Source organism: Diceros bicornis, chromosome 4 (genome assembly GCF_020826845.1).
Source record: "Diceros bicornis minor isolate mBicDic1 chromosome 4, mDicBic1.mat.cur, whole genome shotgun sequence".
In the NCBI taxonomy this organism is placed as follows: Eukaryota; Metazoa; Chordata; class Mammalia; order Perissodactyla; family Rhinocerotidae; genus Diceros; species Diceros bicornis.
In genome coordinates, this window is record NC_080743.1 from 90,669,013 (window position 1) to 90,692,887 (window position 23,875).

The following is a 23,875-nucleotide window of genomic DNA, read 5'->3' on the forward strand; positions in this document are numbered from 1 at the left end:
TCTTTTGTGAAGAATTCCCTCTGTTTATTAATTTTGTTCTTGATTTCATTGGACTTTTCTTTCTGAGTTTTTCTTGTAATGTGTTTAGTTTTTTTATGATAGCTATTTTGAATTCTCTGTCATTAGATTGTAAATTTCTGTGCCTTCAGGATTGATTTCTGGGTACTTGTCACTTTCCTTCCGCTCTGGAGTGTTAATACACCTCTTCATTGTACTTGCTGGGGTAGGCTTGTGCCGTTGCATGATGGCAGTATCTGGTCGTAGATTCCACCTGCTGCCACTGGGGGAGGAGGGCAGGAGCTGTGTATTCTGAGCCTGCTGCAATCCCTTGAAGCTGTGCCTGTCCTTTGGAAGCTATACTGACCAGGGCCCATCTGCGTTTGCCTGCTGGCTGCTGCTGCTTTACACATGTATGCATACAGGTGGTCTGGTGAGGGTCCCGTGCTCTGGCAGACTGGCCGAGCTAGTGTGCCAGGTCAGGAGGCTGGAGGGGGGGCTTTCTTTTGCATACATGTTCCTGGGCACTCCCACTCCGCATTCACTGTCTGCACTCCTGGGCTGCTCAGCTTCGTGAAGATGCCCCCCTGATTGCTTAGCCTCCTTAGTGTGGAACGTTACCATGGGCTGGGAGGCAACTCTGAGAGCCAAGGTGTTCCCGTGGAGGGCTGCCCTTTCCCCCGTCTCCTCTCAGAGTCATTTGCCATCCACCACACGTGGTTGAATGCCCTAGATTGCTGCCATTTGGGGAGAGAGAGGAGATTTCCCCTTACCTCCTTTCACTGCCTCCCAGGGGGTACAATACCTCCACCTTCAGACATATGGCTGCATGGAGCTCTCAGACGTCTGTTGTGGTGAGTGAATGTCCTCTATTGGTTTATGAAAGTCCTTTTCATTGTATCTGAGGAGGGAGAGACTAAGGGAAGAGCTCACTCCACCATGATGCTAATAATTTTTTTTAAGAGAGAAAGAAAAGTGTCACAACAATCCCTAAGGAATGGTGCATTATTGTTCCCATTTTTTAATCCAACAATCTTGCTACACTCTGTTATTAATTTTTATTATCAGTTTCTACGTTCTTTGGATTTTATGTACACAATAATATGATCCACAAACAATGAAAGTTTAATCTCTACCTTTCCAATTTTTATATCTTTATATCTTTTATTTATTTTGCCTTATTCAGATGGCCAGGACCTCTAGTATAATGTTGAATAGAAGTGATAATCTGTCATCTTTATCTTGTTACCTCTAAAGGGAAAACTTTCGATTGTCACCATTATGTATGATGTCTGCTGTAGGACTTTTATAGATACCCTTATGAGGAAGTTTCTTTCAATTTTCAGCTTGCTAAAAGTTCTTATGATAAATGAATGCTGAAGTATGTTCTTGCTTTTGTATCTATTGAAGATAATGTAATATTTCTCTTTTAAATATTGATGTTATAACATTTTTTTTCTAATGTTAAATCAACCTTACATCATTCGAATAAGTCCAACTTGGTCAAGATGTATTATCATTATATATTGTTATAATTGACTCTTTTTTTTTTTTTTTAGGATTTTTTAATCTAGTTTTCCAAAGAACATTGGCCTTTAATCTTCCTTTCTTGCATTGTCCTTGTCATGTTTTGATTTCATAATTATAATAGCTTCATAAAACAAGTTAAGGCATGCTCCTTTCTTTTCTTTTCTGTGGAAAAATTTGTATGAGATTGGAATTACTCCTTTCTTGAATGTTTGATTGAACTTGTAGGTAAAGACATGTAAGCCTAAGGTAGAAAAAATTTTTGACAGTTGATTCATTTTTTTTAATGCCTATAGGATGATTCATGTTTTCTATGTCTTCTTGATCAATTTTGCTAAGTTTTTTATACGAATTTTTCCACTTGGTTTAAATATTCAAATTTATTAACATAAAATCTTTATTTCCTTTTTTTTCCATAAAATTATTCATTATTCTTATTCTGAGAGAAGAAGTCAGTTGAACACAAGCTTAACATTTGGAATAAGAAACTAAATAAGGAAAGGGATATATTCTGATTTTGTTTAATAGCTATATATTACTTGTGGTTAAAAAAATGTTTATCATCATGAGTACCAAGGCTTACACATAAAACCATCCTTATTTTATGGGAGTCTCTGGTCTATGAGCATGGTATGTCTGTCAGTTTATTTAGGTATTCTTTAATATCCATCAGTGTTGTTTTATAATGTTCAGTGTGCAGATATTACATACATTTTAGGTTTATCTCTAAGTGGTTCATGTTTTTGATGCTATTATTATTGATATTTTCACAAAATTCCATTTGCTAATTATTCCTTGCTAGTTTATAGAAATATATTGATTTTGGTATAATGACTTTATATCTGACAACCTGCTAGGTCAGTTTATTATGTTCTAGCAACTTTTTTTAAGATTTGTTAAGATTTTCTGTGTAGGCAATCATGTCATTTACAAATAAAGACAATTCTGCTTTTCATTTCTGATCTGTATGCTTTTTCTTTCTTTTCCTTGACTATTGCACTCGGTAGGACTTCTAATAACAGTCTGAAATAGAAGTGATGAAAGCAAGTAGCCTCCCCTTGCTCCTATTCTGAGAGAGAAAGAGTTCAACATTTCACCATTAAGTATCATGTTGGCTGGAAGTTTTTCATAGGTATTCCTTATCACCTTGAGGAAATTTCTTTCTGTTCTTAGTTTGCTGAGAGTTTTTATTAAGAATAGGTATTGAATTTTGTCAGTTGCATGATTTTTCTCTTCTGTTAACATGGTGAATTATATTCATTAATTTTTTTTTTCTAGTGTTAAACCAACTAGGATATCTGGATAAATTCCATTTGGGAATGATGCATTATTGTTTTTATGTATGGCTGAATTCTGTTTACTAGTATTTTGTTGAGTTTTGACGTCTGTTTATGAAGGCAATTGGTCTGTACTTTTTTTAATAATGTCTTTCTCTGGCTTTGTTTGACTCATAAACTGCATTTGGAAGTGTTCTTTCTCTATTTCCTGACTTTTTCTTCTGTCATATTTGGAAATTTGCATCTTTCATAGAATTTATTCATTACCTGTCAATTTTATTGGCATAAAGTTGTTTATATTTATTCTCTGACTATCCTCTTAATATCTGTAGGATGTCTAGTGATACCCCTTCACTCATTCCTGATATTGTTAATTTACATTTTCTTTCTGTTTTTGTGGAGATATACCAACTTTATTTCAAGAACTAGTTTCGTTTTAATAATTTTTATCTGTTTTTTTATTTTATTGATTTCTGCTCTTTGTTACTACGATGTTTATACTTATGTTGTGTGTAATTTGCTTTTTCCTAGCTTCTTAAGCTGCAAGTTATTACATATTGATGTTACACCTTTTTGCTTTGCTAATATAAACAGAGATATAATTTTCTATCTAAACACTGTTATAGCTGCATTACACAAATTTTTTTTTTTTAATTTTATGTATTTATGTTTTGCCCAAAGCCCCAGTAGATAGTTGTATGTCATAGCTGCACATCCTTCTAGTTGCTGTATGTGGGACGCGCCCTCAGCATGGCCGGAGAAGCGGTGCATCGGTCCGCTCCCGGGATCCGAACCCGGGCCGCTGGCAGCGGAGCGCGTCGCACTTAACCGCTAAGCCACGGGGTGGGCCCCTGCATTACATAAATTTTAATATGTTGTTTTTTCAATATCTTTTAGTTCAATATAGTTTCTCATTTCCCTGTGAGTTCTTATTTGAGCCCTGGGTTATTTAAGAGTGTGTTTTTCAATTTCCAAATATTTGGGGATTTTTCCAGATTTCTTTTTGTTATTGTTTTCTACTTTATTTCTATTTGGTCAGAAAACGTACTTGTATAATTTCAGTGTTTTAAATTTATTGAGATTTGTTTACTGGTTTGGCACATGCTCTGTCTTGGTGAATAGTTCACACGCACTTGAAAAGAATGCATATTTTTGCCCTTTAAGTAAGATGTTACATAAATATTAATTTGCTCAATTTGTTTTTGATAGTATTATTCAAGTATTTTATATCTTTATTGATTTTCTGTCTACTTATTCTTTGAATTATTGCCAGAAGAATGTTGAAATCTCCAAACACATATGTGGACTTATCTGTTCCATTCAGTTCTGTCAGGTTTTGCTTTGTATATTTTGAAGCTCTGTTTTAGATATATATGCATTTAGGATTTTTTAAAAAATAAATTGACCCTTTTTATAAAATGTCCCTCTTTATCCCTGGTCATATTCCTTGTCCTGAAGTCTACTTTTTCTATATTAGTAGAGCCATCCCAGCTTTCTTAAGATTAATGTTTGCATGATATATTTTCTCCTACTGTTACTTTATATCTTTATTATTATTTTTTTTAATTTAAAGTGTGTTTCTTATGGACAGCATAGAGTTGGTCTTGCTCTTTTATGAAGTCTTTTAATCTCTGCCTTTTAATTATAGTATTTAGACCATTTACATTTACTCATCAATATAGTTGGGTATTTGCCTGTCATCTTGCTGTTTGTCCTATCTGTTCCCATGTTCCTCATTCTCTTCCTTTTTTTTTATTATTTTTAGAATTCATTTTAATCTCCTTTACTAGCTTATTAGCTGTACTATTTCTTTTACTTTTTTAGTGTTTTCTCTAAAGTTTGTAGTGTTCATGTTTAACTTACCACAGTCTGTCTTCAGATTACACTACTTTGTGTATTGTGGAAGAACCTTACAACAATAGACTTCTGTTTTCCCCTTTTATCCTGTGTACTTTTGCTATCATATATGTTACTTCTATGTTATAATAACCATAATGCATCATTATTAATTTTTGCTTTAAATAGACAGTTATTAAGAAAATTGAAAAACAAGAAAGCAAATATCTTTTATATTTACGCACATATCAATCATTTCCAGCACTCTTCATCCTTTTGTTTAGATCTCAGTTTTCATGTGGTATAAGAACTTCCTTTAACAATTTCTTACAGCACAGATCTGCTGCTGTTTATCTGAAAATATCTTTATTTTTGAATATTTCTAGATTGAGTTTTCTTCTTTCATCATCTTAAAGATATTGTCTTATTTGCTTGCATTGCTTCTGATGCCAAATGGTAGTCTTGTTCCTCTATACGTAATGTGTCTTTTTTTGTCTGGCAGGTTCAAGATTTTCTCTTTCTTACTCATTTTTTGCAGTTTATAATGTGTCTTGATGTGGTGGTGTGTTTTTTTCTGCTTGGATATTAAGCTTCTTAGATTTGTGGTTTTATAGTTTTCACATTTGGAAAAATTTTAGCCTTATATCTTCATATAATTTTTCTGCCGCTTCTCCATTTGGGATTCCAATTACAAATTTATTAAATTGCATGTTGTCTTGTTGGTCACTAACATGCTCATCTTTTTTTTTTTTGTTTCTTCCCAGCTTTTTTCCCCTCTGCTCCAATTTGAATTCTTTTTTCCTGTATTGGCAAATTTGTTGATGTTTAATTTATTGGTGTCTCATCTCTTGTTATGCCCATCCAGTGAATTTTTCACTTCAGATACTGTACTTTTCATGTGGAAAAATTCCATATAATTACGTTTTCCATTTCTTTTCTTATTAAGTTTGTTGTTTCCTGTAAATACTTGAATATAATTATACCTACTTTGAAAGTCCTCATTTGCTACTTCCATTGTCTCTGGCATTTCTGGATCTGTTTCTATTCATTAATTTTTTTTTTCTTTGTTCTAAGTCATGCTTTTTGCCTCTTGAATGCTGTACAGTGTAAATGTTTCGTTGTTGAATGTCTGGATTTTGTTGGATTTTTTTGAGTATTGAAGGTTGTTTTGGCAAAAAGTTAAGTTTTTGGAGATAAACTTGATTCTTTTGACTCTTGTTTTTAAACTTTATCAAGGTGACTCCAAAGTAGCAGTCAGCATTTTCTTAAAGGACCATATTGCAAATATTTTAGGCTTTGTAGGCCATATTGTCTCTGTTGCAGCTCTTCAACTCTGCTACTGTAGTGCAAGAGCAGCCATAGACAACATGTAAACAAATGCCTGTGGCTACGTTCCAGTAAAACTGAAATATAAAATATAAGCAGTGGGCTGGGTTTGGTCCCTAGGCTGTAGTTTGCCCATCCCTGGTCTAGAGAAGCATTTACTTAAGGCTAGTTTAGCTCTACTAATAAAGCATGACCCTTCTGGGGACTCTGCTGAATGCCTTGAATGTTCAGTGGGGTCCCTTGACTCTGGCTGGTCAAAATTCAAACATTTCCTAACACTGCGTGACCTCTGGCATTTGATAATGTTATAGATTCTCAATAGTTGTACTTTCCCTGTTTATTGTTATTTTCCTGGCCTGTATAGTTTCACCTTATGCATGTGCAGTTTATCATTCTGACATACAATCAAGAGGGACCCCTATGCAGATTCCTGGAGCTCCACTTATGTAGCTTTCTCCTCTGTGGTGCTTTGCCCTACAAATTCCAGCTGCCCTACAGATACCCTGAACTTACATCTCTGTCTCCTCAACTTAGTGAGTCTGCTATGGTCTGCTTAGATTCTTCTGTGCTCTATTTAGATTCTCCTTCTTGCTGTGGGGTCCAGAAATTGCCTCCAAGCAGAAAGCCAGGGTGATTATAGGACTCACTTCATTTGTTTCCCTTCGCCTAGGGATCACAGTTCTGCACTGCCTGTTGTCCAATGTTGTCTTATATATTTTGTTTGGTTTTCTAGTTGTTTATAGTAGGAGAGCAAATCCATCCCATTTATTTATTTATTTATTTTAATTTCAATAATATTTTATTTCATCCAATGTGTCCAAAATATTATCATTTCAACATGTAATACATATAAAAAATTACTAATGAGATATTTTACTTTTATTTATACAAAGTCTTTGGCCATTCCATTTATTATGTCATAGCTAGAACTGGAAGTTTGTTTTTTTAAGTATTTGTATCTATAGTAAAATTAATTCTCAATTGAAATTAATTATGTCTATCTCTAGGAATAAATCCTCCAATTGCAAACTAAGTGAATAATTGTTATTTCTCAACTTGCTCAGGATTTTAATGTATTAGCTATACTGGCACTTTTACAGGAAAGCTGGCAAAGAGAAAACTGTTCCAGTGGGTGCTAATTTTGTTTCAGTATAAGTTAGTATCATCACTGGCTTTATAAGCAAGTTGGTGTATGTTTGTGTATGTATCATCTATTTTTATAAAAGACTTTCTCCATTGTGTTTTCTTAATCTCTTTATATTAAGAAGAAAATAATAGATACATTATTATCTAAACCTTGAGGAGAATTTTGCAGCAAAACTGCCAGTTTCCAAGAAAGAGGGAGAAAATAATGGGAATTACTGGCTGGCATTTTTATTTTATTTATACTGGCTGGCACTTTTATTTTATTTAGCAAGTGAAAACAACCCACTGAGCCAGAACTTATTTACGTTAGGGCTCTGGCAGACTACAGCTACAGCTAAGAATTACCAGTCATTCAAAATGCAAACAAGAATCACTCAAAACCTGTAGTAATAATCTTATACTTATCACTTCCATACGTCTATGCTGAAGTAAAATACCTGGTTTTTCTGCTGCATGCAGAAATTAATTTATCTTAAGCCAATATCTGGCTATCTGAATGACAATTTAATCCTAAATCTCTTTTTTATAAGTTCATGGTCTTTGGAGGGAGGAGTATACTGAGATGTGAGGGTATTATTTTTATTTCATTGTTTGTTAGTTTGAATAGTTTTTGAGTGTTTCTAAGAATTCTTAGGACATTCTATCATCTGTGTGTTAGTCCCAAAAGACAATTCCAGCTGAACAGTCATTTCCTGTGTTGGCTTATTTGTAAATAAGATTTTTGTGTGTCTCCACAGGAAAAGATGTATAGAGTTAACCTTCCGGTAACATCTAATATGGCGTCATCTGTTAATGCCACAATAGTCCTGAGGTTATAAAATGACATTGGATATGTATCAGGTGTCTTCCTTCTTGGGTTTTGGATAGTTATCAGGTGTCTTCCTTCTTAGGTTTAGTGTAGTAACTACACAGACTTCAAAACCCTCTTATGTAGTGATCTAACTAGATTAGATTCTCTTATTTATATTGGGCCTAATCTTTGTTACTATATGATAATATACCACACTTTCTCAAGCTTTCCTTCTACCAAACGTTACAATTTTCAATTATGTAATACCTGATCTCTCTAACAGGCAGAAGTGGATTCCCCCTGCTCCAGTGTGAGTCCTCATCTCTACCATGTTTCTCTGCCTTCCTCCTTTGTATTAAAAGGTGACTAGAACCAAAATGGCAGAAAGAGAGAGGTTTGGGCTCTACATTTTTCATCATCCTGACATTGTGTTCTTGTAGCAGAGGGAGCAGTTCTTGGTGATTGCAGCATCTAGATGGCAGTAGCTTTCTTAGAGTCTGGAGTCTTTCCTCAAACAGAAACTAGATTGATCATTGCTATTTGTAGCTTCATTTCTGGATGGTGTTCACAGAAGAATCATTTCTGGGTTCTCTGGTGGCAATTATGATATCATACAGGTTGTTTAAAGTTCTTGCTAGAAAGACATCCATATTATGCCACGCAGTGCCTCTTTCTGTTGTTTTCTGAAGGAGGCATAGAGATTCTGCCTCTTGACCAGCTGAGTGAGTTATTATCCTAAGGATACCCAAAACTCACTCCGTCCGCCTTCTGAACTCAGGTCACTAAAAGAGTAGATAAATCTCTAAGTTATCTTCCTGCTTTGTCATCCCAACCACCCCTCCCAATGTGGAAGCATTAATTTTATGCACATTCAGTCCCAGAAGTAGCCCATAATTCCTCAAAGTGGATATTGAAACTAATTGTACTAGTGAATACTATATTAGCTGTGTTAGTATTTTCAAGAATACATGTGCTGATTTAAAGGAAAATCTCAGCTAGGAAAAGATCAGTGTAGGGGAGGAAAAAGTTTCCTTAACCCTCTTGGGGTCCCTGGCTAAGTCTGAAAATTAAACTGACAGAGACAAATTAACAGGAGAAAAGCATACAAATTTATTTAATAAAAGTTTTATGTGACATGGGAGCCTTTAAGGAAATGAAGACCCAAAGAAACAGACCTGTGTATTTTTTTTTTTTTTTTTTTTTTGTGAGGAGATCAGCCCTGTGCTAACATCTGCCAATCCTCCTGTTTTTGCTGAGGAAGACTGGCCCTGGGCTAACATCCGTGCCCATCTCCCTCCACTTTATATGGGATGCCACCACAGCATGGCTTGCCAAGCGGTGCGTCGGTGCCCGCCCGGGATCCGAACCGGCGAACCCCAGGCCGCCGCAGTGGAGCGTGGGCACTTAACTGCTTGCGCCACTGGGCCGGCCCCAGACCTGTGTATTTTATGCTAGGTTTGATGAAGGGTGGACAGTCATGTAGAAATGTGGTAGGTTAAGGAGTATGAGGTACTTGTAAACTGGGGGAGACTTAGCAAGGCCTGTTTGTTCAGATTCTTCTTGGCGTCCCTTTGTCTTTGGCGATGAGGATCCTCCTTTACTCTGGGTATAGGGAGGGGCACCTCTCACACGAGGGTTTTATAACCTGATTCAGGGGAGAACGGCAAGAAGGATGGGAGGTCACAGTGACCTTCCTGCTTCTGCCGTTTTCTCAAACTCCTTCAGCTTAAAATACTCAGTATGCCAAGGTGCCATATTTTGGGATTGTGTCCTGAACCCCATCATCAGCCATTCTTGTGCACACCCCCAGAAAAAACATTTATTCCTTTATTCCTTCTTGATAAAATTATGTCCGTTGATGCTTTATCACCACTGACTACATCCAAGGAATATTCTGATCCAAAAAATTGGGGGGATAATAGAAAAAATTATTTATTTCCTCTTAGACAAGTAGCAACAAAATGAGTGTTTTCCAGAAGTAACTTGACCAGGAATCAAAGGGAAAGCTAAAAAATAGAAATGTATAAGTTTGCAGAGCACAGATTTTTTTATATCAAAGAAACAAGTTTAACTCACTTTGGCTGAAGTCCCTTTCCAAGCATACAGATTAAGAGTTTTCTTCATCGCTTTGTCATGAAGCCTGTAGGATGGATATTTGGGCAGATCCTGTTCTTCATTAATGTTGACTGCTTCATCTGTTTCTCATAGCTATTATTTGGTCTTGGTCTTTCCATTAGCCGTGTGGCCCTATGGCAGTTTTGAGTCTGTTTACCTCCTTTTAGCTGCCTACTCGGAAAAGCAAAAAGACTTCTAGTATACTTCCAAGTTCCATAGCCCTATTGGACTCTCTGTTTCCAACAGGAGGCATGTCCCAACTCTTCCTACCTAATGAGATTCTCTCTGGGAAACTCAGTCTTGTCCTTTCCTTTTCCCACCCTTCCTACTTTCCAGAAAAATAGTTTTTTCCTAAGGCTTAGAATATAAAAAAATACATTACCATGTACATACTATTTCAAGTAATCATGAAGTTTATTAAAAATGCATATATGGAGTAATAGAATAATTAAAAAGAAAGATAGCTTCCTTGTGCAAGATGAATATTCACATTTTTTTGTTTTCTTAATACCAAGTAGCTATCCATAGAGATTTATGCCAAAGATGTTGGCAGCATTTACATCAATTACTCGTGTTTTATGGGAGAAAGTGAATGAAGGGGGAGTTTTCTGTGGAAAGAATTATGCACTTTGCTTTTCTCAAGTTATTTTTATTTATATTTTATTTCAGTCTTTATTTCTCTTGGCTTTCCTTCTAGTGGCAATCTATTCTCTTTTATTTTTCTTTACATTTAAAAGTTTTCTACTCCGCTTCCAACTTTATTGTTTTGTTAAAACTTAATCCTCAAAATATGGAATTTTCTGTTTAAAATTAATAGTTAAAAACATGTTAAAGTTGGTTCTTCACTTTATATTCTATTGGTCTCTTAGAGTAAAGTGAAAAAAGAAGGACAAAAGGAAATAATTCTCTTGTACTGCCCTCCAGGAAATCCTTCTCTATACTTTAAAAGTTCTTGTTCTTTTCTAGGAGTCCAATGTGCTGATTGCTGCTAACAGTCAGGGTACAATTAAGGTAAGCTATTTTATACATCTCCATTTTAAACTCAGATCCATTTTTAGACTATAACCGACTCTAACTATAACATAGAAATATAGAGTTGTACTGAGCCTTAGAGATCATTCTGAATCATGGGTGTCTGTCTGCTTGGAAATGGCTTTGATTGAAGGGGAAAAGAATAGGTAGCTTGCAACTATGGAGAAAATGGTAGTGGTTGTTAGAGGTTATGTGAATGCTGAATGGATTGATAGGTGGCCAGAGTGAAAATCAGATGAAGACTATTAAGCATTCACTGTGGGCCAAGCATTGTTTAGCTTCTCTTATGCCAGTGCAGCTACCCCACAGGGCATTCAGTGGACAAGGTCCAAGATGTGGCAGGAGATGCTGAGACTTCAACAGATTTAAAAATATCTCACTCTTCTTTTACTCTTCTCTTCCTCATTTCTCTCTTCCTTCTCTTCCCTGACGAGTAGGTTTTTCCACAGTTGCCAAGGGTAGAAAAGGTATTTTAGTGATCAGTTGAAAATTATTGATCATGTGCTCGTGCCATTAGTGTAATTTGAAAACTTAAATGTCTGTTGGCACACGGTCTCAGTCACAAATTCATACGTAGTTTTCCATATACTTTTTTTTGTGGTTAGGAGCTCCCAAGAGAGTAGAAATTTTATTTAATTTGTAACGTTGGATATTTATCACTTGGGCACGATATGTATTGGATAAATAAATCCAGAGCTAAGCAGTGAACTTTTTAAACGAAACACCACTTTGGAGGAGGTTTTTAGTACATGGGTTTGATTAGCACTTATTCTGTGGGTATGAGTTCTTTCCACACATTCTCTGCTGATATAGAAATATCAGGAGGTTTTTGTTGTTGGTTTTTTTATATGTATCTTTTTTCCCCTGCCGCTTAGCATCAATTTTGCCATGGCTTCCGGCCGCTCATCCTGAGTGGAGAATGACCCAGCAACCAAGGGAGCAAATCAAAGCCTAATACATTGTCCTGCGGAGATGAAATAAGCAAACTCAAAGCAGAACTGCATTGTTAGCTGGTCAAACTCATTTACATGGTGTACTCTTTTATATGCAGCTAGTTTCTCTATTTGGAAAGCCTCATTAGAGAGCCATGGACAACTTAAATGAAAACCAGGCTTTTGAACTGATCAATATCTGGAAGACTCAAGCAATATCGTAGAAGGTCTTGGAATCTCTGTTTTAAGTGGCTCTCTACAGTCTCTAAAGTCTCTATCTTATTCTGATGGCAAGGCATATATTGAGAAAGCTGCATCTTATTCTTCAACAAGTTTGGCCTTTGTGGCAATTGGAATTGCTAACATATTTGCAGAAGCTCAAAGCTACATATGTACTTATAGAATCTCATTGACAAATCAAAGATTTTTCTCAACAGCATTGACCTCTTACGTTAAGTATCCTTTTTGCCAAATATAAAGACAAAAAGCATTATGGAAACACAGGTATAAGTCATGCCTTAGCAGAGCAGGAGGGGAGAAGTTGCTCCTTTAATTCTTTGCCACCTACAATTGCAGTTTCCATGTAACATAATCCTTTTTGACAGTGTCTCATAATTGTCCGCATGTTCTATGTCCTTTCTTAGCCATTTCTTCTACTCTTTTATAACTGATCGTTGCTTCTTATTTATAGCTTTAGCAATATCACAACTTTCTTGTGGGACAAGATACTGCTTTAATAACTAACAAAATATCTTGACACCAGATGATTGACTAGAAAATGAATCAATCAATAGGAAAAGGCAAGATTTCAGGTCCTGTATACCTTGATCACTATAAACTATTTACAAATGGAAGAAATAAATAGATTAAAATCCTAAATAGTGATACTTAAAATTTTCTTAAGAATGTGGAAAGATAACATATAACTAAAAAATGTTATATCCATGCTATGCATCAGCCAGTTCATTTATCCATATGTTTTATGTAGTTGACCTTGAAGGCTCCCTAGTTAACTGTGGAAATAACTAATCTGAAAGAGTTGGTGCAACTGTTGAATTGAAAGTAAGAAAGGATTAACGTCTAATCCCTTCAAATTCTTTGGCATTTTAGCAGTTGAGAAAAGTTTTCTTGATTTGGTTCTCCATTTACAATATACTAAAGATTCATTAAACGCTTTCTATGTTTTACAACTATTTTATTGAACTGACCCTTTTTTTCCCCCCCATTAGGTGCTGGAGTTGGTATAAAGAGTTTACTCAAGTTAAATTGTACTTGATCCTGCTGAAATACATCTGCAGTTGACAATGAGAGAAGACAGAAACTGTCATGTGCTGTTTCTCCCCAAAGTCATCATGGGTTTTGGATTTGTTTTGAGTATTTTTTTCTTTTCCTTTTTTTCTCCTTTATGACCTTTGGGACATTGGGAATGCCCAGTGAACTCTCCACCATCAATGTAACTCTATGGACTTTGCTGCTGTTGGTGGTGTGGTTATCTAATTTTTGTGATAGGGAAACAAATTCTTTTGAATAAAAATAAATAACAAAAAATAATAAAAGTTTATTGAGCCGCAGTTGATCTGGGAAAGTTTTGTCAAATGTGGTGAGAGATAATTTTTTTAAGAAGTGGCACACATGAAGTATAGAATAATGTACCAACGAATAATTTGTAAGGTTCATACTTCTCGATGCCTTTGAATTGTGTATCAACATAAAAAAATATAAATTATATGGATTTCTGCCAGCGAATTTAGTGTTTACCAAGTTAATAACTTTACCTTATGAATCCATTTCTTCATTCTCTGACCAGATTTATATCATCAGCAAGTGCCATACTCCTCAATCCCTCTGGATCTGGCCAAGAATCTAAAATTTTGACCTGTTGAGACCAGTTCAAACAAAAAGGCCATGTCAGTCTGTGATGGCTATCTCTGTCTTTGCCTTTGAAATGTCATATATGTGTATCATAAGCCCTAAATGCAAACAAACCAACTTATTTTGTAAAATCATAGCTATCAGATAGTCATATTCATTGGTATCATCCTGGGCTGAACAGTGAGTTAGAGCAGGAGTCAGCAAACTTTTCTGTAGAAGGCCAGATAGTAAATATTTTAGGCTTTGCAGGTCATATGGTCTCTGCCACAACCACTCAACTCTGCCATTGTAGCAGGAGAGCAGCCAGAGGCGATGTGTCAACAAATGTGCGTACCTGTGAAACAGGCGGAGGGTTGGCTTGACCCACAGATCATGGTTTGCCAGCCCCTGACTTAGAGGAAAAGAATTTGAAGCTCTATTACATGAATTTCCAAGCCATGTAATCTCGTAGACTGCCTAGTTAATTTTATAAGTTGTTTTCAATTTGTAAAAGGAGAGAAGTTAGTAGTTAGAGTAGCAGGTAAAGCAAAAGTAATGTGAAACTTTCTGTTTGAGCTGCTTTAAAAGTCTGGACACTTTTTACAAAAAGATATAAACAGAATTATACTCCACACATATTTTATAAAAACAGACACTTGGAGAAACTTGGTATGAATAAGTAGGTGAATGATAAGGGTAATCAGAATATCTCACTGTATCCTTCTACTCAAAATTATTGAAACCTACTACAGGTCCACATTTCATTATCTGAAACCCTTGGGCCAAATGCATTTTGGAATTTACAACTTCTTGAATTTTCGATTAGTAATAGAGTACATAGTATACTATATATTATGTAACACTCTCCAACAGAGTGTGGAACAATATTATCAGACACATTAATATTTCTGTAGCAAAATGTATGAAGGTTCATACTATATGGGATTAATAAAGGCTAAAAATAGTATTGTATCAGTTCAGGTCAGTTTTTACCACCAAATGAGTTTGCCTCAAACTTATGTGAAATTTTTCAGTTTTCAGAGCTTCAAGATAATTATATCTTACTAACCTCTGGGAGTTAAGATCCTGATAAACTTTTGGACTCAATTCTGAGAGGAAGGGTCACAATCATTCAAAAGTTACATCTGTCATCAACCAGAACAATATTGGCCTTCATTTCTGAGATTAATTTATGACCTTTTGCAAAATGTAGCAAGATTATTCAAATGCAGATTCTTCACTTAAAAAACTTCACTTAGGCAGATGTGTACAGAAAATCATCAAAATAGGAAGCAGAGAGTTGATGCCTCTTTGAATGAATTTAAACAGAAGTGGATTATTATGGTTTTTAATTTGGTGTGACTTGTTTTATTTCAAGGTGTCAATATTGTTAGGGTCATGTTTGGAAGGATGCAATAAAGTACCTTTAGTTGTCAAAGGGACACGATTTTTTAATAAATTTTTATTTTAAGAAGGCAGTACTTTATTTAAATTTGTATTTTAACTCTTTTTCTTATAAATAGTGAAACCATTTTTAAATTTGAGTTAATCTTTGTGGGATGTCAGCATCAAACTAATAGTACTATTTTTTGGAAAAATAATAATTAAATAAAACTTAAAGATAATGTACTTCTAACTCAAGAAGAATATGGGTTTTTATGTTTCAATCTAATCTTTATTTTAGTGGATTTGTAGGGGTTTCTTAGACAAAGTTGACTTTGTTCTCAGGCACACAACTCATGCATAAGAAACATTAAGGATTAAAGAACTTTGTAAAGTTCTTGTAAGAAGATTGAGCTACTAGACATCAAAAAACTTATGGGACCGAGCCACACTCAGAAAGATGAGCATGGCTGGACCATTGGTATGCAAGGAAGAGACGAGTATGGGATGAGTTTGAAGAGAGAGAGGAGTCCACTAGATATGTGGAGCCTTCTAGGGCATGGTTGAGAATTTGAATTTTGCTATAAAAGCAGTTAAAAGGAAGGGTTAAATGCAATGGGATGATCTCATTTATGGTGAATGGATAGATGAGGGCAAGAGTGCAATTAGGAAGCTGATAGTCAAGAGTTAATGGTGCCTTGGACTAGGGTGGTAGCATGATCCAACCTAAAAGCCTGTTTCAGCTTTAATAGAGTTTACTACATTCTTAATTCCAAATCTTAGAAGATTCTTGATTAATTTTTAAAGTCATTTGACAACAAAGAATACAACTCAGCAGAGGTATTTCTTCAGTGGTTATGCAAGTCTCCACCAGCAGTAAGTCACTAGGGAACCTCATGGCCAAAATGTCCGTGTGCTATTTTGGGGACACCACTTCTCTAAGCTAAAGTGAACTAGAAGCTACTTGCCTTGGTTCTAATATAAAGGCAACTGGTCATTGCCCTTAATGTAATTATGCAAATATAACTGGGATTAATAATCAGGAGAAGTCTATTTACTTCATAATGAGACATTAGGAAGTGTTAACTTGGATCCTGAGTCTGTTGTGTTACATGACTGACATTAACACTTAAAATAGTAGCACCTTGTAGTTCCTCCCAGAGCAGTTAGTTACCAACTCTTATGTGGCTTCTGGTTGATGTGTTAAGTACTCCTGGAATCTTGGACTGAAGAGAAAACCATAGTGATCATTCTAGAAATATTTGTTGAGCTCCTCCTTTGTGCAAGGGAGGCACTATATGCTACATACTAGGGATATAAAATAAATAAGATATGATCCCTACTCTCAGCTTATTGTCTAGTGGGAGAGACAGATAAGAATACAGTGTATAAGTACCGTAGTAGATGTAAATTTTAGATATGCATAGAAAAAACATACAACCTAGAGTGGTAGGAGAGTGAGTGTGAGGGCTGCGAGTAGAGGCAGTTAAGAGGAATTTTTGTCCTGGAGGAGGTAACATCTCAGCTGAATCCTGAAAAGCAGGTAGGAGTTAAGCTATAAGAGGCAAAGGAACGCTCCAGACGAAGGGAAGCAAAGAAAAAAACATGAGTAGCTCCTAGTGGCCAAAGTTGAAACAATTTGAGCAACAAAATAAACTAGTATTGGATTATAGATTATAACCCAAAATATAAAATAAATATCTGTGAGTCCATACTGATATAAATAAATGGAGAGAAGAGATAAGTTTCCCATGCAGAATTCCAAATTATGTAGGTACTCCACCCTCAAGGAGATGGACCATAATTCCCCACTTCTCAAGTATGAGCTATGCATAGTGACTTCCTTCCAAAGAGTACAGTATGGAAAGAGAAAAAAAGAGTAACTTTACAGTGGAGAAAACTGACAAACTCTACCTTAGCCAAGCATCAGGGTCAACATCAAAAGTTACAACTCATGTTGATAGTATGTATTCGTTTTTTTTAATCTTGTTTTGTGAGGAAGATTAGCCCTGAGCTAACATCTGTTGCCAATCCTCCTCTTTTTCCTGAGGAAGATTGGCCCTGAGCTAACAGCTGTGCCCATCTCTGTGTATTTTTTTTTTTAAAGATTTTATTTATTTATTTATTTTCCCCCCAAAGCCCCAGTAGATTGTTGTATGTCATAGTTGCACATCCTTCTAGTTGCTGTATGTGGGACGCGGCCTCAGCATGGCCGGAGAAGCAGTGCGTCGGTGCGCGCCCAGGATCTGAACCCGGGCTGCCAGCAGCGGAGCGCGCACACTTAACCACTAAGCCACGGGGCCGGCCCTCTGTGTATTTTATACGTGGGACACCTGCCACAGCATGGCTTGATGAGTGGTGCATAGGTCCGTGCCCAGGATCTGAACCTGCGAACCCCTGGCCACCGAAGCGGAACGTGCAAACTTAACCACTACGCCACTGATAGTATGTACTCTTGATATGATGTAGTGAAAATGGCACTTTAACTGTGGTCTTCCTCCCAAAAATTCATAACCCCAGACTAAATGAGAAAAATGTCAGATAAATCCCTATTGAGGGACATCCTACTGAAGACCTGACCAGCACTCATAACTGTCAGGGACATCAAAACAGGGAAAGTGAGAAACTGTCACAGGCATGAGGAGGCTAAAGAGACATGACTAAATGTGATGTGATATCCTAGATGGGATCCTGAAACAGAAAAGGACGTGACATAAAAACTCAGGAAATCTGAATAAAGTATGGACTTCAGTTGATATTAACGTATCAGTGTTGATTCATCAATTGTAACAAATGTACCATACTATGTAAGACATTAATAATAGAGGAAACTGAGTGTAGGATATATAGGAAATCTTGCATTCTTTGCAGCTTTTCGGTAAATCAAAAAAAATCTCTTCTAAAATTAGAAGTTTATCAAAAATAAAAAGGTACAGGGATAAATCCAGTATATACAAAACAAAGTGCAAGACAGTAGTGTGAGTGGAAGCTGGAGAAGTACAGACAATAAAAAACAATAACCTGTTCCCGCTATTGCTTTTAAAAAAGTAGAGAGAAACATATGGAGTTAAGAGGAGATGTAAGTTACAGTCTCAACTTGGTCACTAAGAAATTGTATAGTTTTGCAAAAAATAGTAAACCTCTGTACTCCATATTTATCTCCACGTTTTACCTACTGAGAATGATAGTCTCATCTCTGTTAATAAATAAGATTATACTCTACAAAGGCCATAGTCGTTACTGTGATTCAGTCACTCAGTTATCTGAGTGCCTGCAGTTATTGGTTTCTTCTTTTTACCTGAGATCCTTACAGCTTCTCAATATGAGAATCAGGAAATCTTTCCATTTGTATATGGCTTCAGTTTGTTCTCACTTCTCTAGGAGTCATTTGTCCTTGATCGGTTTTAGTTGCAAACTCTCTGGTGCCTAAGTTCTGAAGGAGATCGGTTCGAACTGGGTAGGGATGCTCATGAATTCTCAGTTAAAGTTCCAAAGATGGTAACAGTCCAGGTTAACCAATTATTGTGTAAAGTGTTTGCAATCTCTCTGAAGATGATTTTATGGGTTTTCCTATATGCCCTGTTTTTACCCTACTGTCGGTGCTAATCTGTGACCAGAGGTTTAGGAGCCTTTTGGAAGAACCACATAAAAAAATAATCAGGGATTTTAGGAGAAAGAACCTAAGCAAACAGAAGTAATTGTATACTCAAAATGTGAAGATTCACCTTTAGTTTTATACACCTGAAAGAATGTTTTATCCCAGAAACTTTTTTGTGAGTGATCTTCAGTGGAATAGCAGCCTAATAATAACTGAGTTCACTCCCATGGTTGGTATCCTCAGCTAGTGGTCTGTAACGGATATGGGCTGTTGCTCAAAAGGGATGAATAAGGTCATATAGCCACTTGCATATGGTGACTCTGTTCATTCAACAAAAATTTGAATGCCTATTATGAGGTAGTCTTTTCTAGGCGAGGGGTCAGCAGACTTTCTGTAAAGGGCCGGAGAGTAAATATTTGAGACATTTTGAGCCATACGGTCTCTGTCTCAACCACTTAACTCTGCCATTGTAGCGTGTGAAAGCAGCCCTAGACAAAATGTAAACAAATGAGTGTGGCTAGGTGCCAGTGAAACCTTATGAGGACACTGAAATTTGTCGTGTGTCACAATATTTTTTTAAATTATTTTTGAAGCATTTAAAAATGCAAAAACCATTCGTTGCTCACAGCCATACAAAAAAAAATCCACGAGCTGGATTTGGCTTGCTGACCTCTGTTCTAGGTGTTCACCGTACAGCCGTGACAGGAAAAAAAGGAAAACCGTGACAAATCCAGTCTCTCCTGAGCTTGCATTACAGTGGATAAAAGTCTTGGTGCAGCGATCGTGTTCTCTGTCCGTCGTGGTGTGTCTCTAGCCCAGGAACCTGAGAGGCAGTTTTGGAGGGCACACCTCATGACTAAAAGCTTTTTTTTGTTGAGTTGCGTAGGAGTGCACACAAGCAGTGTTGATGTACCTTGGTATGTGCATTTTCAGAGAGCCAGGGGACACTCTTTTCTGTTAAAGCTCAGTAAACAGTAAGACATTTTACACATTTTACTGTTTGAATAGAATGAATGAAGATCTCAGAAAGACCTGAGAGGATTGGGGTTGAGATTATTTTCACTGAATACTCTGAAAAGTTTGTGCTTAAGGTAGCCTGTTGAGTGTGGGAGAGCAGAGGATATTCTGCTGGGCTGGTTCCCCTTTCTTTCCTTTCTGGTTTTTTCATCCTGAGCTATTGAAATTTCCTTTCTGAGTATGAAAGAAGCTTCTCAAGCTCGTAGCACTTACATGGAGACTTGGAGCCCAACTGATGTTTTCTTGGAATGATTGAATCTCTTATAAGTATTTATACATATTTTATGGCTCATGTTTGAACTGTGGCTAATTTTGAGGGGTTAAAATTTTTTTTTTTTTTTTTTTTTTTACTTTTTATTTGCCAAGAATTTATTGGAGTCCATAAAACAAATTTCTGTGGCTGGGGAAATTGTACCCTTTCTGTTTGTTGTTGTTGTTGTTGTTGTTGTTTTTAATATTTTATTGTGTAGAAATTTTTATTATTTCTATTTTTTTTAATTGATGTTTTAATGGTTTTTAACATTGTGAAATTTTGGGTTGTGCATTTTTGTTTGTCCATCACCATATATATGACTCCCTTCACAAGGGGTTAAATTTTGAAAGACGCAACAAAATTGCTTTTTTTCCAAATTAACCACTGTTAAAAGCCGGCCCAGTTAATAAGCATGTTATATATTTTCAATATTCTTCATGTTTAAAGACCAAACTCTGGTCAGTGTTTTATTTATACTATAAGAACGACTCCTCACTCCCACTTCCCAAATTCTGTTTGGCCAATCCCAAGAGAGACTTCTTATGAGCTCTGTGGTTCCCTTGGGAAAGGCAGCCTTCTATTCTGAGAACTGGGGTGTGGTGTTCCTGAGTTATTGAATTGCACAGCTTTGTGGTACAGTTTCAGTAATATGTCTTCTCTGGAAAGGCCTCCAGCACTCTTGGAAATTAAAAAGCACTCCATGAATACAGGGCAGTATTAGCATATGCATATTAAAATTTCAGTCACTCTTCAGTTTTTTCCATTACGACATGGAATGAAGTATAAAGTATAAAAGTTGCAAACAATACCAGCAAAAGGATGGAAGGTTGAAAGGTTAGATTAGCTGTTCTGGGAGTTTCAGTGGGTCCATAAAATGGCTTTATTCCTTGTGCTCTCTGAACATGACATCTGCCTGTGAGCTGACCTGCCAAGGCCACCATCACAGCTGTCATGAAAAGCTAGCTTATGAAAATGCCCGAAGTGAAATCTCTGAAATGTCCATCTTCAAAGCCCGTGCACCATGCGTTGTCTCCCTAGGGAATGGTCAGTGTAGGATTTAGGTGGCTGTGGGCTGAAAACCTGCATCACCTCCACTGGGTCTTCTCAGTCTTATTCCTCTACAGGCAATAAGAGTGGAGAAGGGAGGGGGAATTGTGACTGCAGGCAAGAGAAAAGATTGGTAATCAGGGAAAACAATCATCCCTAGAGCCATAAGCGGGGGCCAAAGATGTTTTCCCAGGGTTTCATTCCCCAGAAAGTGTCTTCATCGCTTGGCATCTACCCACCCTCTGGTTGTCTGATTGCGTTGTAACAAATCTTCATGCCAGAAGAGGAATGTCTCTTTCTCCCCTTCCCCACCTCTCCTTGGATGTGAGGGTCAGCAGTCTGGTGAAGCCATTTAACTGTGCATTCTTGTTTCTCCATTATCTGAGACTCTGCAGGGAGCCTTGACATTAGTTCACCTCTCCTCTGGGTGGAGGGATGGGGAAGTACAGCCATTTTGGACAGAAATCTAGCCCTCATGCCCTCAGTCTCAGTACGTTTCAGTAAGGAATCCCCTTCTTTTTTCCTCTCAGAGTCAAAAGACCAGTCCCTAACTCTCCAAAGCTACTAGTGAATTAAATACCCTACTCAATGTGGTAATTCCTCATATAGCACCATGAGAGGCAGTCTTATAGCTTCTGCTTAAATACTTTTAGAATTTAAGAGAGTTCACTGGTTCCTGAGACATTCCTGGCTGGATGGTTCTAATTGTTAGGCAGTTTTTTCCTGGTTTCAGATAGTTTTTGAGCTGAATTCTATCCCAATGGAATACTCTTTCCCCACCACCACTAGGCCTAGTTCTTACTGCTAGGCATTATGGAAGATACAAATAGTACAGGGCATGATCCCTTCATGGAGCTTTAGGCAGATAAGATAAACACATGAAAACAATTTGTATATAATATAGTAATCCTGTGAATAAGCAATATGTTTTTTTAAATGAAAACATTCAGAAAGGTTAAATTAATTACTGCATATGTTATAATGAAAAGATTGTTAAAAGGGCAGATTAGAGTGTTAAGTGGGTTTTCTAGAGGATGTAGGATTTAAGTGGCATTTTAGAATACTGAATCATATGTCTAGTTCACTTCCACTAACCAAAGAGATGCTAAATGACACAGCTGAGAGTTAGCTTCAAGGAAGACAATGTTTGCATATCTTGACTCTGTTAAGACAGGAAGGAATCTTCTAGGTCTGAGGATAAATTAATTATTATATTATTTATCTGCTAATTTATAGCAGGAAGGACTTCAAATAGGCAAAAGAAAACTCTGAACCTATCAGGTTGCTAAAACACTGAAAGATGCTTCCATTAGAAATGGGTGACGTCTCTATCCTGGGAGACCATCAGAGGCTATCAGACAACTGTTGGTCCTGAGTGATTTAGACACTCAGCTGCCGGAAGGCAGGGCCTAGGAGGACTCATCCCTACAGATCCCTTTCAGATCTGAGAATCTGATCTTAATTTATTGATTCAGAGGGAGAGAAAAAGAGATGGAATATTTTCCTGCCTACTGTAAGGGCAAACACAAATTAAAAATAAGAGGCTTAATTCTTCTGTTGAAAATAAGGCAAAAGACTTCTTTCTCTGTCTGCCTTTTCTTGCAGAATTTCTTTTGTCTTTTTCAAATATGTATAAATCTTCGTAACGGTAAATAAGCCTCTTGCCAGCCTCACAACTCAGTAATGCAAGAATTAAAGGTAACTTCTCTTTCCCAGAAACCTCCACCTTTCTCTGCTGTCCCAATCCCTCTGCTCCTCTTGCCTCACTTTACCCTGCCTGCCTCAGACTGTCTCCTGGGGAGGCGTAAAGGATGATCTTTTAGATGGTGGTTCCTTTCCTTGGGGGGTTTCCCTGAGAAAGACGTAACTTCCTAGCTGACAGTGTGTTGCCTGCCCTGTTTGAGGATGCAGAATTGTGTGCCTGCTGGCCCAGCCCTGAGTCCCCTTCAGGTCCTAGACCAGATTCCACCTCCAAGAGTTCCTTTTTGTGCACATACCACATAGCTGGGAAGGCAGAAACGGTCAAAATAAATGATCAAGATCACGGGACGATGAGAACTGTGTCCCCATATGAAGGCAGCAGGATGGAGGGCAGTTGCACTAGTTACTTGGAAAAAGACAAAAAAAGAGTTAGGCTGATAAATAGGAATATGGGAAAAGAAACCAGGGGGCCATATAATCTTACCTTTTTCCTATCACAATGCGAAGAAAACCAGACCTTCCTACTTGGATCTCTAGCAAAGCTGATGCTGCTCAGAAGCTACCCAGACCCCTTGAGCACAAAGGAAATATTAAGAGCTTATGTGCCCTTCTCCCCTGCTGATATCATTAATTTAAAGGCCTTTTCTTGGTACCCCAAGAAGGAGATCCACGAAAGTTTGCAGAAATGCTCCACAGCGTGTTTTCAGTTTGCAGCTCCACACATGGGGATGTGCACTGGATGCTGCAGGGAACTCTGCAACCAGCAGATTTCGCTTGTTTGATGGAGCAAGTTCATCGTGGACCGGGAGATGGGGCACCGTGGCCAAGAGAAGTTGGCTATCCACCACTCCCTACAACCACGAAGAATTAAATGCATTAGAGACCCATCAAGAGGGGCTGCTAAGGGCAGGACTTGAAGCCTTTCCGATAAAGGTGAGCTGGGAGAAGTTGCGGCAGTGTATGCAGAAGACAGGTGAGTCCTCCATTGATTTCCATCAGCAGTTCGTTGAGGCTTTCTTAACTTTTACTGCCATGGACCCGGGGACA

The 23,875-nt window shown here is 37.2% G+C and overlaps 1 protein-coding gene across 3 annotated transcripts in view; it reads left to right on the forward strand.

Annotated features, from left to right (window-relative positions):
* Positions 1 to 13,554, forward strand: part of COP1 (COP1 E3 ubiquitin ligase) — a 242,286-nt gene extending 228,732 nt beyond the window's left edge. For all 3 annotated transcript variants that reach the window (XM_058540005.1, XM_058540004.1, XM_058540003.1), the window contains 2 exons: positions 10,981 to 11,025; positions 13,208 to 13,554. In XM_058540005.1, coding sequence (XP_058395988.1) covers positions 10,981 to 11,025; positions 13,208 to 13,225 — 63 coding nt within the window. In that variant the 3' untranslated portion in view covers positions 13,226 to 13,554. The remainder of the gene's footprint in view (positions 1 to 10,980; positions 11,026 to 13,207) is intronic.
* The last annotated feature ends 10,321 nt before the right edge of the window (positions 13,555 to 23,875 follow it).